Source organism: Saccostrea cucullata, unplaced genomic scaffold (assembly GCF_032062105.1).
Source record: "Saccostrea cucullata isolate Sc308-1 unplaced genomic scaffold, CSIRO_AGI_Scuc_v1 ctg8898, whole genome shotgun sequence".
Lineage (NCBI taxonomy): Eukaryota > Metazoa > Mollusca > Bivalvia > Ostreida > Ostreidae > Saccostrea > Saccostrea cuccullata.
In genome coordinates, this window is record NW_026929535.1 from 16,027 (window position 1) to 32,722 (window position 16,696).

At 31.6% G+C, this 16,696-nt stretch overlaps 2 protein-coding genes across 6 annotated transcripts; both read right to left on the minus strand.

Moving 5' to 3' along the window:
* Window positions 1-1,224: 1,224 nt before the first annotated feature.
* LOC134281125 (U1 small nuclear ribonucleoprotein 70 kDa-like) lies at window positions 1,225-3,568 on the minus strand. The gene is made up of 6 exons (XM_062763587.1): window positions 3,458-3,568; window positions 3,182-3,241; window positions 2,759-2,812; window positions 2,606-2,656; window positions 2,153-2,407; window positions 1,225-1,342 (listed from the first exon to the last, which is right to left on the minus strand). Exons 1-6 carry the CDS (start codon window positions 3,516-3,518, stop codon window positions 1,272-1,274), a joined length of 552 nt encoding a protein of 183 aa, XP_062619571.1. The 5' UTR covers window positions 3,519-3,568; the 3' UTR covers window positions 1,225-1,271.
* A 3,566-nt stretch (window positions 3,569-7,134) lies between these two features.
* On the minus strand, window positions 7,135-16,374 carry LOC134281126 (uncharacterized). Of its 5 annotated transcripts, none has more exons than XM_062763589.1 (15): window positions 16,254-16,374; window positions 16,036-16,158; window positions 15,406-15,519; window positions 14,915-14,992; window positions 13,552-13,688; window positions 13,296-13,382; window positions 13,060-13,152; window positions 12,869-12,982; window positions 10,834-11,029; window positions 10,538-10,690; window positions 10,089-10,174; window positions 9,836-9,888; window positions 9,619-9,689; window positions 7,435-7,732; window positions 7,135-7,252 (listed from the first exon to the last, which is right to left on the minus strand). In XM_062763589.1, exons 1-15 carry the CDS (start codon window positions 16,312-16,314, stop codon window positions 7,168-7,170), a joined length of 1,749 nt encoding a protein of 582 aa, XP_062619573.1. In that variant the 5' UTR covers window positions 16,315-16,374; the 3' UTR covers window positions 7,135-7,167. The 5 variants fall into 5 exon arrangements, with proteins under 5 accessions (XP_062619573.1, XP_062619574.1, XP_062619572.1 ...); XM_062763590.1 differs by having other exon boundaries at window positions 7,435-7,657; window positions 9,818-9,888; XM_062763588.1 differs by having other exon boundaries at window positions 9,818-9,888.
* Window positions 16,375-16,696: the final 322 nt, after the last annotated feature.

The following is a 16,696-nucleotide window of genomic DNA, read 5'->3' on the forward strand; positions in this document are numbered from 1 at the left end:
AATGGGGAATCAAAGTTATATAGAAATATATAGGAAAAATCTTTAAAAATCTTCTTCTCAAGAACCACTGGGCCAGAAAAGCTGAAACTATGTGGAAGCATCCTGAGGTATTTTAGATTCTAAATTGTTCAAATCATGACCCTCGGGGGTTGGGCGGGGCCACAATGGGGAATCAAAGTTTTACGTAGAAATATATAGGAAAATTCTTTAAAAATCTTCTTCTCAAGAACTACTGGGCCAGAAAAGCTGAAACTTATGTGGAAGCATCCTGAGGTAGTGTAGATTCTAAATTGTTCAAATCATGACCCCCGGGGGTTCGGCGCGGCCATAATGAGGAATCAAATTTTTACAAAGAAATATATAGGAAAAATCTTTAAAAATCTTCTTTTCACAAACTACTGGGCCAGAAAAGCTGAAACTTATGTGGTAGCATCCTGGGGTAGTGTAAATTTCAAGTTGTATAAATTATGATCAGTGGGGTAAAGTGGGGTCACAATATGTATTACAAGGGGGAAATCGGATAAAGAAACAGAATGGTCAAAGATTCTCAGGTGAGTGATGTGGCCCATGGGCCTCTTGTTTAAACTTAGCAATCAGGTGCACTGATTGTAGTCGCGTTCAAGAAAGTCTGAATCGCAATTTCTCTCACATACTTTCAATCTGCATTGACCTACGATTGTCAAATTTACTCTTTTAAGCTGCATGGTAACGGGTATACAGGCCCGTTGTGACAAATGGAAAATCGGGGACAAATACGGCTGAGAATATATAATGATTGCGGTGACCTTCAGCCACGGGACCAATTTCAATCAATTTTGATATATACTCGAAACATCTTTGTGTAAAGGCTAAAGACCAGTTGTTCTAATGTTATGACAAGGCTCTATTGACCATACGTATAGAGTAAACTGCATTAATCTTTTGAACATCTCTGCCTTTGGTATTTAGCGGATACACATAGATTATCAGGTTATAAAAAGCGAGGTTGCGCACGTCTCTTGCAATTGAAAATCATGGGACCCTGCATGGGCATGAGTTATTGTATTATGGCAGATCACATAGTGTAACTGCTGTAAATATCTTCGAATTCTGTATCCTTTGAGATTTTGCAGACAATCTAATTGTATTGTGAAACTTGGGATGTCTCTTCCACAATTGTGAGTTTTAAAAAAAAATAAAATGGCATTGCTTAGAAAGAACATCAATTCTGATGAAAACGGTAAATCATTAATCATACTTTATTCTCATGCTTCTAATTTCATATACATAAGCTAGTAATTATTCTCTTCCTCGTCCTCGTCAGGGTTATTGCCGGGAGTGAGACTATGTGCAAGATCTAAACCTGCAATAAAAAAAATATAAATTTCACACAAGTCAGAAAGTCCAGAAATTTTGAAGGCATCTTCATATTTAATGATTTTTTTTTACCCATTCAGAGTTCGTGTTGCACACAAGTCCAAGCACATTTAAAAAGACTCAAATTTAATTTTTTCATTTAATTGTGAAATGAAATTTTAAGTAAGGATTTAAAATATTGTATAATAGATTTAAAATACACAAAGCCCCCTTTCGTTGCAATATTTGTCCGCTAGGAAAGTGATTTGAAATATCTTCTTAATTTAGATCAGTAGCTTTGTAGATATCTCAATTAAATGTTCACACATTTACATCAACATTTTCAAAAACTGCCATTAATAGACGGCATTGAATATTTGCAATAAAACAGCATATTAAATATTAAAGTTGTTTGTTATTATATAAGATGCTAATCTATTTTTAAATATTTTTTCGCTGATTATGTTTTCCTAATAATTACAAGAATGTCGAGTTATGAGGCTGCTTGAAATTTTAAGATTGGGAAATTACAGGAGTATCGTCAGTGTACCTAAAGCAAGGTAGCCTTTGATTCAAATCAAGACGATTTCTATGAGCGTTTTTTTAAAATCAAAAATTAATTTAATCCACAAATAAAATGAAAAACAAAAACTCGATTCATTAACAGTTAGGGTTAAAATATTCTCAAAAAGGCTGTGTTAATTTAAAGCTGACAATGAATATAAGATTGTTTAATTTTTTGATTTAGAAAAGTTTTTAAGGCAGATCTCAAAAAAGAACATTGAACTATTATAAGATTTAATTGTCTCTTATTTACCGCTATGTAATGCACCAAGTCCCCCAGAAATGGCGGATCCAATATGAGATCCAATCCCACCACCGCCACCACTTTGGCCACCGGATCCCTTTCTTCTTGAACCTCTTCCACCATTCCTTTGCCTAGATCGTCTTCTACGGTTTCTCCTTCGTCGATTTTTATAACGTCTAGACCTCCTTCGTCGAGAGCGTCTGCGTCGCCTTCTACGCCGAGATTTTCTTCTCCATCCTCGTTTTTCTACCTCCTCGATTTCATCTGATATATGATTCACAATTCAGTTTCCATGCAAGTTGAAATTTAGAGAGACGATCAATGTATTGCCGATTATGACTATTTACATTTATGACTACTAAAACTCAAATATTTAGGTTTTTTGTTGTCCATTACAATCATCATATGATACCTGTACGTAGATTTTTTTGCAAGAAATAATCTTGAAAGAATATACATTACCTTTTGTTAAACCTGTGTTTTTCACGGCTCGATCAATCAATGTCAACTCTCCTGAAAAAGTAGATAGAAAAACTATATGAAATACTAGTATATATATGGACTACACATTTTACTTTCAAATAAACAGTATTTCACAAACAAACATTTCGATACCTTCTTCGTTGTCATCCTTCTTACTTCCATCGACTCCTCGCACTTCTTCTATGTCTTAAAATTGCATGATTTATAACTTAATTGGAAAAAGTGCAATAAAAACATTCATTATCTGACAGTAATTTTAAATATTAATTTATTCTTTATTTATTCTTTCCTAGGGAATATGGAGAAAATGGACATTCAAATAGAGTTACATAGATTCATTTCACTGCTCCTAATGTGCGACAGTTACAACAGACAATTAAAAGAAACGCGGTTCCTAACTTAACTGATACAGATAAATATCAATAAACTAAAATCTGTCTTAGTAAAAGATTCCTATGGGAATTAAGATGTAAATTCATGAATATTATAATCTTATTAAAATTCAATATCTTTATTTTTTTTGAAACACAGAACATGGAAATGAATGTTCCTTACCAAAATCTGAACGACTTTTGACATTAGTATTCCCGTCCTCAACTTTTTTGGTGGAAGAACCTAAAATAAACATTAAACATCAATTTTAAAACACGTTTTGTATTTGGTAGCATTACCCATAATTTACATTTATAATTTGAAAACTGTCCTACGAATAATATTTTTTAATTGCTTGAGATAAGCAAATTCAAAAAAAAAATGCGCTTACATAAATACAGAGAGAGGGAGAGACAGACAGACAGACAGAGAAAGAGAGAAAAAGTGAGGAATACATACTTTGTATTAAGATTCCAATTAGTGCTACCATGCACAGCAATGTTAACCTAGAGGGCACCATGACCCTTGCCTGTTTTCGCCACCAGGGATAATATTCTGAAAACGGCACCCATTTTATATGTTCTAAGGTTTGTATCAATGTTTGTATAGAACAAATATATGTGACAAACTTCCTCAACATTATGGATATTATGTACACAAAAAATTGTTTATCTTATGAAAAACGTCAAGAATTAGGAAAATAAATTTGATCATCTTTATTGAGCTTTCTTTTTTGCAAGTGTATTTTTTTTTACAGGCTGTTGCTTTTTAGCAAACATTATGAGTATTTTATCAGTAATATATAATTAATCTATATTTTTTAAAATAAACACATACTTCTTTCTCAAGGTAGGCAAAAGTAAATTAAGATAATTCTAAGTTAACTAAAACATATACATCTTTACAGCAAATATATTAATGGACAAAGCACAAACATGCAACATTCAATACTCACATACAAATTATCTGAGGAAAATGTAGAGCAATGTCTCATTTTTCGTAAAACCAAAATATATGATTTTGATAATAGAAAACTACTTTCTTTGCATTTATATATTTTTGAATTCTGTGATTGTACGAGGGCCGTTGAAAAATTGCACGGACTGTGCTATTTATTAATTTACTCTTATAAACGTCATATAGTTATGAAATTTCACAGACATATGTATCTTAAAAATTCCAATAAAATTTGGGAAAAATTTCTGTATTTGAAAAAAATTCTACTAAAATTATCGGTATGTTGATATCGCTGATGAAGAGGTACGGAGCACGACAAAAAATTTGAAGCAAAAGCATACGGAATCCAAAATTTAACTCATTAATTTTCTATAATTCAGGATATTTTTCGACAATTTTCTCAAATGTATCTTTGAATTGTTCTATTATTATGTATTTAGATTTCTGACGTGGTATTTGATGTACTAACAGAAATATAGTGATTTTTCTCTGATACCATTCCTGTAAAAACGACTGTGAAAAAGATGTCTTCTGAATTGACGGCGCACCACACTTTTGTTAAATTATGTGTAATGCTCGAGATATAGCCAACATAGATCCAAAATATGCATAATATAACATATAGTAAACTAGAGTATTCGTGACATTCGTCCACAAATTGCAAATTGAAATTTTAGACCGTTAGACCTTTGTAGAAAAACTATACGGGAAGACCGGGAAGAAGATGATCGACGAAAACTTTATCCGGACTGTAAAGAACGTGAATGAGAGTCACCAATATCACACTATATCTCATAAATACCTGCCGTTTTTGGTTTTAAAACAAAAAAGAATATTCTTTACTGTTTCATAGATTTAAGCTTGACAAGAAATGGTGTTTGGATGTTGAGTAGATAAGGTAACTCAAACAGAACAGGTACTCCTGGGAAAATTTTGTCAAAATGAAAGCTCAGTGACATATTTTTTTATAATGCTTGTGACGTCGAAGATTTTGCTGCTCCCTGACTTAATGATATGTCCTGAAATATCACTCAAAATTGATACCAATTTACAACATTTTGATATGAAATTTTGAAGACCATATAAATGAAGATTGTTTTATATTATGTGTGACATTTTGCCCGATTATGTCGTCAAATATTTTTTCTGTGCAACAAGTCCGCGTAATTTTTGAACGGCCCTCGTATGCTTGGCGGATGTAGTGCATAATTATATTATATGAATTAAATGTAATGTACTGTGTATTGAACTTGAATTTGATTTCCTTTATAAATTGTACAAATTTGCTAATCTCCTGTGACCAGAATATATACATATTGGATAATCATCGTCCCCAAAGCAATGTTACAGGTCAAACATCTTAATAAGACCTCTGTAAGGAAAATTTATACATGTCTTTGTTACTGGAATAAAAAGATTTAATAAATTCATAAAAATAAGCTGTTTAAAGCCCAGTGAATTGCAGTTTCGGAGATAAAAGGTAATTCACTAGAGATACACTAACTTATAATTATATTGTAGTAAAAGACCTGAAAATTTGTTATAAAATTCAAAACACGAAGATCGAAGAATAAACAGCAAATTTATAAAATATATTTCAATAAAAAGAATAGATAAAGTCATTTTTTTTTTGGGGGGGGGGTTGTACATTGGGACAGTTTATTCACCACCCATACATTCCAAATTTCATGATACTAGTATTTACAATTTTGATTTGTTTAAGAGACCTGACGAATGTATTATTGCAAAATATACAGAAACGGACAATATTATAATACAGTGTATCAAATTCAATGCAAGAACCAGTTCTTTATTAGATTATATTGAAATCGATACCCTATACTCGATCCCAAATAATTTATCATATTTCAGAAAATATGACATACAGCTATATACCTGATACTGAACTTAGCACAAGATCAACAATGGATTACAAAATAAACATATTTGGAAGAAGGCTTATTAGCATATGTAAATCATCAAATATGTGCATAGTTTACGGACGACATCTGTCCGATTAAAACGAAAACATACTGTAGTCAAAATGGGCGATCTGTCGTTGATCTAGTTATATAATTCAAAACATGAAGACCGAAGAATAAACTGCAAATTTATTACATATACTTCAATACTATTGATATCGGATATTTCATGGTTAGAGATATACAATAATATTGTAGAATGCTTTTGTGTTCACATAGATAACTATATGCAGATATATTCTTTCAATAAGTGCTCAATATACAAAGGTCAGGCCACGAAGAAAAACTTTAGAGAAAGCCATAATTTTGATTAATACAAATAATACGTAATTTCTTCTTTAATCCAAACCATTTTACAAATTTCAGTGAAAACATTTATATTATTTCATGCATGATATATAGAGAATAATACATACCCTTTTCCATATCACATCCTGTATCAGTCCGAGACACCAATATCAGCCAGAGGGCCGAAGGCCCGAGGGCTGATATTGGTCGAGGGCTGATACAGGATGTGATGTGGAAAAGGGTATGTTTTATTATATTTATTACATACTTAGTAATAAAATACAGAACACATTAAGTTGAGAAGAAAATAAGTAAATAAACATGCATGCACTTCTTACAGAAATATACATGGTGTATTGTCTCGTAGGATTTGGATTTGTTTCTACTTCTATTTCAATGCACTTGATTCCTAATTTAATATAATCTATTACATGTATTTGTAAATTAAGATTAACCTTATTTTCAAAAATTTAAAATTAAGAGAATATCAACCCACCAAAAATTGTGTACGATCACAAGTACTGTTTTTGTGGTTTAATTTACTAAGGGTGTGATATTGACGTCACAATAGCCGTATCAGCCCTGCAGGGCTGATATGGATTTGCGGGGCTGATATAGGTTATCAGCCCCGCAAATCCATATCAGCCCTGCAGGGCTGATACGGCTATTGTGACGTAAGTCATATCGCATATGCAAAAAACCTGTATTTATTACTAAGTGTGTAATAAAACATAATATAAAAATGTAAATGTCAACTTTATTTATATCCATATCATGGGTAAAAGAAAGTATAGTACACTGTCATTTTACATTGTCAAGTGCTATTATAACAGATTTCTCAGACAAAAAGATCAAAAATCTATATTCATCGAAACGAGTAGAATTTTTATGATATACAATGTTTATATCCATTCCATTATGTCTCAAAATATTCGTTATTGATCAATCGTCCCAACTGCTTCTTATATCTGTTATTGATTTGGAAATAGTGTCAATTTGTATCCTTTTTACAAAAATAATCCTGCATCTAAAGGAGAAAAAAAAATCAAGTTTAACTGAACAGTATTCATTATATTTATCAAAACTCAGATGGAATAAATCATTTATATTTACCTATCGGTTAAGGGTTTTGTCAATTGATACTTCCCATAAAGATCATAAACTTTAATTCATTTCTTTAAAACCAAGTTAAACAATACTCATACTTACAGGTGTCCCTTTAAATTGATAACAACTGATGACTCAGGCTTTCTTCTGTAACAGTCTTCTATTTTATCATTTATTTCATCACTATAATCGTTCCAACTTCCAGAAGAATCTTTCCACTGCCATCTACGATCCCATGCTTGTTTACATGAACTGTTTTCGTTACACTCATACGATGTTTCACATTTTGATGCTTCGTCCAATTCAATATTCTTGGAGCTGCATTCTGTGTATCTGTGAGATTGTGACTGGTCAACACCATTTGATGTTGAATGGGATTTCAATTCTCTTCCTCTTGTCCCTTCATTATAATTTTTTGTGTAAAAAAACTAACCATTTTAGTTTTTGAATCCCATTTTTAAATGCCGAAGAAAGTAAATATACTCTTCATAAAAAGAAACGCATAGTACAATTTTAGTGACACATTAAACATGAGGATAATTTAGTAAAATGATGCATTGATAAAACAGTAATGTGGTAAGCAACAGAAATACTATCTAAATGTCATAATTATTCGAGTATTTTAAAATTATTGTCAGTTTAAGACCATTAAAGATCAATATCTGGTATGCCCCCCGCAGACACAAATGATAGCCACAAACGGCATCTAATGGAAGCAAATGTGTGTAATAAAAACTGTATAGGAATACTCTCCCACTCCAAATGTAGAACTTTGATTAGCTGTTGCAGAGTCTGGGGATGAGATTGTCTTTGGCATATCATGTCAATCCATTTTTTTAATTTAATTTGGATTAAATCTAGCGATTTGGATGACTGTCGCAGAAACAGGTTGCTGTTGCTTTGCAAGAATTGGAGTGTCAAACGAGCTGCATGTGGCTGTGTATTGTGAGATTGCAATACGGTTCTAGGATGCTGCAAAATTGAATGGGCATGTGTGGGTAGAACATGGTTAGAGTACCTTTTTCCATCAAACTCCATTGAATTCGAACCAAATCAATCTTACTTTTTTATAATACCGTTTTCCATATCATTCCACTACCACCACCAACTTTTTAACGTCCTGGAATCAGTTATCTGTCTAACATTCATTACAAAGCATTAGCACTTTTAAACTTATAAAAGGCTTTCAGGTAAACATTCTGGACTAGTAGCTAAACCAAAATGTTCAGCAGTATTGCTGTGGTCATACTCTATTGATCTGAAATCTTTGAAGTCGATATTTGGGGTATTGTGGGGTCAGAACAATGGTATGAATAATCCTCTTGCAATAATTCGTAGTTAACTGAAAACGGTCTTGTTAGATGATCTGTGCAGTTCAGGGATAGCTAATGCTTTAGATGACGTCATTGCATAACATTCATGCAATTTATGTGATCCTCTGAAGTTATGCTATACTGATGATGTCACAAATAGTCTACCATATTTTTTTGCGAACACTGGGTGTTCGATGTTAATGGTTTATGTTTTATAGGTTAGATATGGCGCTGTGCGTAACATTAAAACCTCTTGCAATTGTGGATTGCGGTACCTCTGCTTCCAGTCGCTCATTTTCCTTTTTGTGCTATACAACATTCAGATGCAGCATTTTTAGGAAGCGTCATTTTTCAGATAAAACCAGATACAAAATATCGAGAACCCCCGCTTTTGATAGCCCTTTTGTATAATAAGAATTCAACAAATGAAAATTGATATCAAAATTTTGGAAGAAATTTTGCAAAATCAGGTTTTTTTGTGCGTGATACTTGTAGAATAGCTGTAAAGTTAACAATTGCATTAAAAAATCACGCATTTTACTCGAATACATCATATCCATTTAAAAACAAAAGGTATGACATAACTATCATACATTTTTCAGGGCATTGTTCCTACTATGCGTTTCTTTCTTTTTTTGAAGAGTATAGAAACGGACAGTCACATACTTTAACATAATATTGCTCTCTTAAAAGAATTAAAAACTGTAAATGTATTATATTTCGTATGTACGCTATTTGGGTGAAATTGATAAGACAGCGTAGATTTGACATTCTTATTTATGTGTATACACATGTATATGCATGATATTTAGCTTTGTACTTGATTTAGCAATTGCTGCGTTCCATCAAAATTGCAATAAAAATACTCAGCTTAATTTAATACCTTTACAGCAACTCTTTATCAGAAACTTACTTTCAAAAATATTTTCTGGATAAAACTGACAAAATTAAATCTGCATGTTTGCGTAAATACCTCTTGAAGATGTTTGAGGTTCAGAATGATTTAATCGTCGATTGGAATGATACGATGCTTCGAAAGGATCACTGAATACAAATTATCATAAAAATGAAAGTTTATTAGCATTGAATAACATGTTTTTTATCAAGTAAAAGTTAAATACTTTATATAAATAATCTTATTTCGACTAAGATCATAGTAAGAAATGTCTCACCATATTAGAACATCATACTTATTTTTGTATCCATATCTGTAGTTACAACGGTTGCCATTTGGCCATTTCACCTACAAAATCACAACGTACTTTTCAAATTTTAATTTCAAAAGAATTCTTTCAAAAACAAAATATGTGGACAAGATATGGCGAGGCCAATGCTCATTCTAACTAGAAAGGTTGTTTGTTACTCAACTTTTTAAGAAATTGGGTAATTCTGCATCTAATTTTTCTAACGGTAGAATTTCGTTAAAAGTTCTAGGTTACGTACATAAACTACAGCCTCTTGTTTGACTCTATATACCGTTCCAATATTTCCTTCTCCGCCGTCTTGATCTCCCCATTTCCAGTCTGGACCTTAAGTAATCGAGAATGACTGTCATTTTTATATTACATTTTCATAAAAAAAACTCTGGAAGGAAACAAAAGGGGTTATTATTTAGGAAAACACATTGAAAATAAAAACATTTTTGATAAAGATTTGAAAGATATAAAAAGATGCGTGGTTAGAGCAAGACAATCAAGTTAAGAAATCAATCAAAACATTAAGCATCTAAATGCAACATTTACATGTAATGGCAATGTTAAAAGGTATAACGATCTAACGATTTGTCATCTTACTATCAAATTGCCAGTGGCACATTGTAAAATCTATACTTTCGTTTTCAGATACACAGAGAGAAAAATAATGCATTGTAGGGTATCTGAAACAAATAATACCTCTGGAAACAAGACAACCAACTGCAATTAATTCATTTTCTAAAATCCTTGGTTCTTTACATGAAGCGATGTCATACTTTTCTATCATACCATCGAATCCATACTGGTAATCTAATTTAACTCCATTGTCCCATTCCACGATAACCCAACCATCTGAAAAGTACGATTTTTTTTAATATGAGAAGTGTAACATAACATTTTTAAAGGTATCACAGATATAAAATTATAATTTTGTGCATTTGTTTATGTATGTTTGATGAAGGAATATGAACTCTTAGTTTGCAATATAGTCTTACATCTTTCAGAGTGTCCTACTACTGTTCCGGGTCTATTACTATCTTGGTTTTTATAGGTCCAGTGAAGTCCTCGTTTTACCCTGGTGCCAATTTTAGGAACATTTGGATAGCGTTCAGTGTACTCATCATCTTCAAGGTCTTCAGCAGTGATTGGTTTGTATAAATCTAAACTATTTATAATAGTGAAGATGTCCTCCTAATTAAAAAATTAATTAAAAAAAAAATGAAATAGTGTTTTGTTAGAATGTAAAAAGATAAATGTTTACAAGTAAGGCTTCTAGAGTCTGACACATCTGTTTCATCTTTGAATATTTTACTAGTAAATGTCGTTAATAATAACCTAAAACAAATGATTATGATAAAGGTGATAGATTCAACTTCTCACTCGTCAACCCCCTTACTTATATTGCAGTATACCTTATTACCTACATACGGGGTCACATGTAACATCTCTCTGTTGAATCAATACACAAGAACATGCTCTACGTACGAACAATGTCTAAATGGAGGTAAGTTATTGTCATACCAGTTATTAAAATAAGAATATCAAGTCTCGTTTAAAGTCATGATTTTGCAGTTCTATGGCCATTACAATGCCCTTGTTAGCAAAATTAATACGTATCAGCATATCAATAAGGAAAATGCTGATATACGTTTTTCATATTGATTTTTAGGCCATTATTTACACTAGGAAATGCCTAGGGATTTTTTATTCTTGTTTTATCATAATAAGGAGCGCAAGGCGGATGTGACCGTTCGAAAGGGAGCTCAGTTCTCCATGGTACCTGATCCCACGTTTAATGTTTATAAAGGTCCGTGTTTGCTCTGCTCATGATTTGCATTGTTTGGATAGATATTTGAGTTTGAATACTGTTCGATATCTCCTGATATTTTACTACTAATAAAAAAAGAATTATACAAGTATTACTTTGTGATAAATTTTATTCAAATCGATACTAGTTCAAAATTAACATTAATTAAAAGCGTGATTATAGATAAGAATTTTATTTGAAACATGTATTTTTAGTCTGCAAAAAATGGCTGACCGTGTACCTGTACATAACTTTTTTAATCCCAATCGGTAAACTGTATATCTACTGCTTTGTATTTTAGTGGCATAATGCTGTTGCTGCTATCAGTCTCGATTTCTGACAGCAAACAACAAGACGAAAAAGTCAATCGCAACACTAAATAAATGCTCCACCGATTCGAACCATTATGAGGCATGGATTGGGTGACATCATTTTAATCTTACATTTGACGATGATTATGATGATAATGGAATCAATCTGATGGAATCAAACCGAATTTGTTACAAGACGTACAGGGAATAGTATCTGTCTTCCTGGATAACGGAAGATATTGAGTAAGCACTCTATATTCCTTGTTAACAATAACGACATCAGTAAAGTTTTCCTTGTTATTCAAACCTACGACGATTTCGTCTTAAAAGTTACTTATATTATATGAAGTTTATTCACAAAAGAAAGCTCCGTGGTGGCGTATTTTTCACTGAGGAAGAAATTTAAGAGAGCAACGAAAGGATGTAAAATAGCAAAATATTACGAAGCCTTGCATTAAATAGAGGCTTATATTGCAAAAAATATGCATAAATTGTATCAAACAGAAGCACAAGGTATCAATATATTTATATAAATCCACTGACAATAGTATAAATCTGTTTGATAGGAAGAAACAAAAATAAGAATATGTGAATTGAAAAATGCAATTTATTTACATTAAAAATGACTATATGGAAAAACACAAAATGTCATGCATATAAACATATAATGCAAAATCACAAAAATTGAACAATTGAAAGATATAATCAATTTTGTTTCAAAAGATACCAAAGGTGGGGTATAATATTGTTTTTTTTTTAAATTTTATGAATGATTTTGCATCATATACTGGTAGATCTGCTATTGTAGAAAAAAGGTGATCCAAGAAAAAAAAAGATCGTCGAACAATAATGAACCAGTGATTTAGATAAAATATAAGATAGAATATTAATTGAAAGCAAAATGATTATTACCAAATCCTGTTTAGTGAAGTCAGTCCTAATTCTTGTAAACCTAACAATTCTTTCAATATCTTTACGTTTTATTTGATCTGCTGCCCTTTGATCCAAAATGAGATCAGTCAGTTTCTAGAATAAAATCACTTCTGTTATGGCTTTGAATTCATATTAGAAAAAGAAACCTCAGGAAACATTTATAAACTTACTATATGGAGACCAAATCGTCCACACTGGCGGGCATCTCTATGATTAATAAGCCTCCCTCTTCTTGATAGATGCATCAAGTTTTCAAAAAATACCTAATATAAGAAGAACTGCTTTGTTTCAAAAGGCTATATATTTGATTTGAATTCCTCCAAGATTTACAAGAAATGTTACGCTTAATGCCACATGACCAGTTAAAAGAGAAAGTTGAAATGGAGTATCTTATGTTTTGACATACAGCATTTGGATCAGATCCCACGGGAATACAAACAATAGGGTTAGTTCTTCCAATTGTTTTGATTAATGCTTCTATTCCTGCAATAGTCTGAAATCACAAAAATATCAATTGTTTATATACATATTATTGAGTCCTGTGATGTTGACTCAAAATTAAACATAGTATCATCTGTTTTTCTTGGGGCCACATTTGTAGAACGAAAAACAAATAGTTTGCTTTTTTACAATATAATATCAATTGTATAGAACATATTTACTCCATCGTAAAACGGTTCTTTGCTCTTTTTGTCGATTTCTGGACCTCCGATGTCAGCAGATGTTGATGGCCATCCATCAGAAATAATAATAAACCTAGCACAAACGGTTATATTGTGATCAAAAACTGCAGTATGACCTATAAAAAGAGTGCAGAATTATTAAATAAGCTGCATACAGCTTAATGTTAACGTTGTTCACATTATGTTTATACATTTTATCAAATGTACTTCGCCAAGTCGAATAAAAACGTAGACGTTTCATTTCTTTATATAGCCATGATTAGAAATAACTACATACATGTGATTATTTTTGTTTCAGAGACACAGCTTCTCCTTTTTCCAAAAAAAAATTTAATATATAGATATCAGAAACTTTCGAATCTCGTGATTTGTTACCTAAAAATACTCTGTTAAATATCACTTTGATTCCACATAAACATTACTCTGAAGTTGATACATATTTAAAAGACACTGGATCCCCCAATAACAACGTTAATGTAAACCTCGGAGAACAAATTTTCCAACAAACTGTTGGAATACCGGTGGGTGCGAATTGTGTTTATTAGCCGACGTTTTAAATATTTATATGAAAAAAATTAAAACTTTTACATGTTGATATGGTATATAGATAGATAGACGGCGTTTTTATCAATTAACAATTGTTACTTCTTTACACCGTATATGTAAATTGATAAATTTCTATGAACTTAAAACAAAATACACCAGTATAAGTCTGCAATATTTGTTTCATAGTTGGACGTTTTACTACTTATAGACAATGAGGATCATATAAGAACTACTTTTGCAAGAAAAGTAGTAGTTATCTACAATTAATAGGTCATGTTTTGGCTGACAAGTTAGAATTGAAATGTAATTTTTAATTTCAACAGCACAAAAGTTTAAAAAGAATTATTATGCCCCCTCCCCACAGATAACTTGTAGTTAGGTTATAAGTTTTATACAATTGTAAGGGCATTCATTTTATATTGGAATTGACTACTGAATGTTCCTTCTACATAATCAATACATAGTGCTACCGGCATACAATGTGCAAATTAAATCATAGCTTCTTACCTTCTCCGCGTGGCACAGTGGTTAGAGCGTCTGCTCTGGATTCGCGAAGTAAGTAGTTGATCGGGTTCGAATCCCACTGTGGGAGGTGGAGACCGGTCCATATAAATCGAGGTCCCGTGTCGCAGAAGTTGCTGGCACATAAAAGATCCATCACTGCTCAAAGGCCCTGAGTGCAGAGCCTAGGCCAAAATTTGCAGCTCTCCACCAGCAAGTGGTGGCATCTCCATATGTGAAACATTCTCGAAAGGGACGTTAAACAACATACAATCGATCAATCAATCAATCTTACCTCCTCCGTAAAGCAAGCAGGACAAAGCCAAAAGGATACCGGCTTCCATAGGAGAACTGCCACTGCACTCTACATCAGCTGAAGTATAGAAAGATACAACTTTAAAGTCAAGAAGCCATTTTTCTGTTTAAGCTAATTTTTGTCATGAATGTTTATAACGAATTTAAACTAATTCTACTAAAAATCTAAATTTCAATAAAAGTGTTTTGAAAAATTGTAAAACAGGTTTTACAGGTTTTATCATTTCGTAAGCATATATGTATACTATGAATCCATCCTTATTCGCAATTACAATATTATTTTCATCAACAAAATATATTGAAATTCAATGAAATTTTCAATAAGATAAATGAATGCTCTCTGTAATTTATCATGTTAAGTATCAATTTGAATTTTTACAAATTGTAAAGCAATAAATTATGAAAAATATTCTTTTGTGTGGATTTGGGATATCTTATAAACTTGAACAAAAGAAGTTTGTCATACGATACCTAGACATTGTATAACAGATCCATAGTTGTTCGAATAATAATGTAAGAATTTGACCTCTCTGCCAAAGGATATAACTGCAACGTTTTCATCTGTATCTGGATGAGCGCTAATTTCTTTGAAATATTAACAAAACTATCGTAGTACACAAAGGAATATTTTATGTGCTTATATGCTAAAAAAATACTTGAGTTTAACTAATTCAATTTAGTACTTGTTTTACAAAGAAGCATTTGGTATTGCTCAACCGGTTGAATTGTGCGATAATATATATTATTAATTGCATAATTTCAAAAGCCTTGACTTTGATAAATCAAGTAGAATACCGTGGTTACATGTAAATAAATGTATCAAACAACAGATGTGAACTTTTATGTATAATGCACATCGCTAAGCAATTCCTTTTTCAGGTTTAAAAAAAGGGATTAATCATAGAATAAATATTCCGTTTCCAAAAAAGACGTCCTCATAAGTTTGCCCCTAATGTTTATATATTGTTGATTCAAATAAATTGTCTTTGCAAATTTGAAAATAATATTTGATATAGCCATGTAATATTTATAAGAAATCTATAAAACATAAGGTACTAATAAATGCATTTCTGGAAAAAAATATATAATTCATTTTTATACCGTTTAATATTTCCATGAAAGCCTCCTGCATTTGACGAAATCCATCTCCTGCCATACTACCTGATGTATCCAATAGAAAGACGGTACATATTCCTCTTCCATGCTGAAACTTTCGTTTCTGATCTGTAATATCAAAACTTTATATTCAGACTGCTTTAATTTATAAATATCAATTACACTTTTTTTTGTAAAATCAGAAATATTTAAACAAAGCATACTTTCCTCTGCCTCAAGTTTAGCAAGACTATTCCAGTACTGTAGATCAACCGATTGATACATATCCTATCCCTTGATATAAATAACAGACTAAGTTTACGATCATAGATATAATCAAAAGTTTTCAAAATACATTTAAAAATTCATTTTTTCTGAACATCAAAATCTTTTTATTTATCAAAAATATATACATGTACTTCCGTGTCATTTACACAATAGTTGACGTTTGATATTTTTTAGTGCTTAGCACTGAGTCATTGCATATTTAGATATCCGTTTATGATATTTTCTCAGAAAAATCAAACAAATTTTGATCTCATGAGTGTTATTTCCGGGGTGATATTTTCAGTTAAACATATAGTTATGCGTTTTGAAGAATCATCCCCCAAAGAAGCATCCAATATATATTTCTTAAGGCTGACTTAGACCTAGAATTATGTAAAAT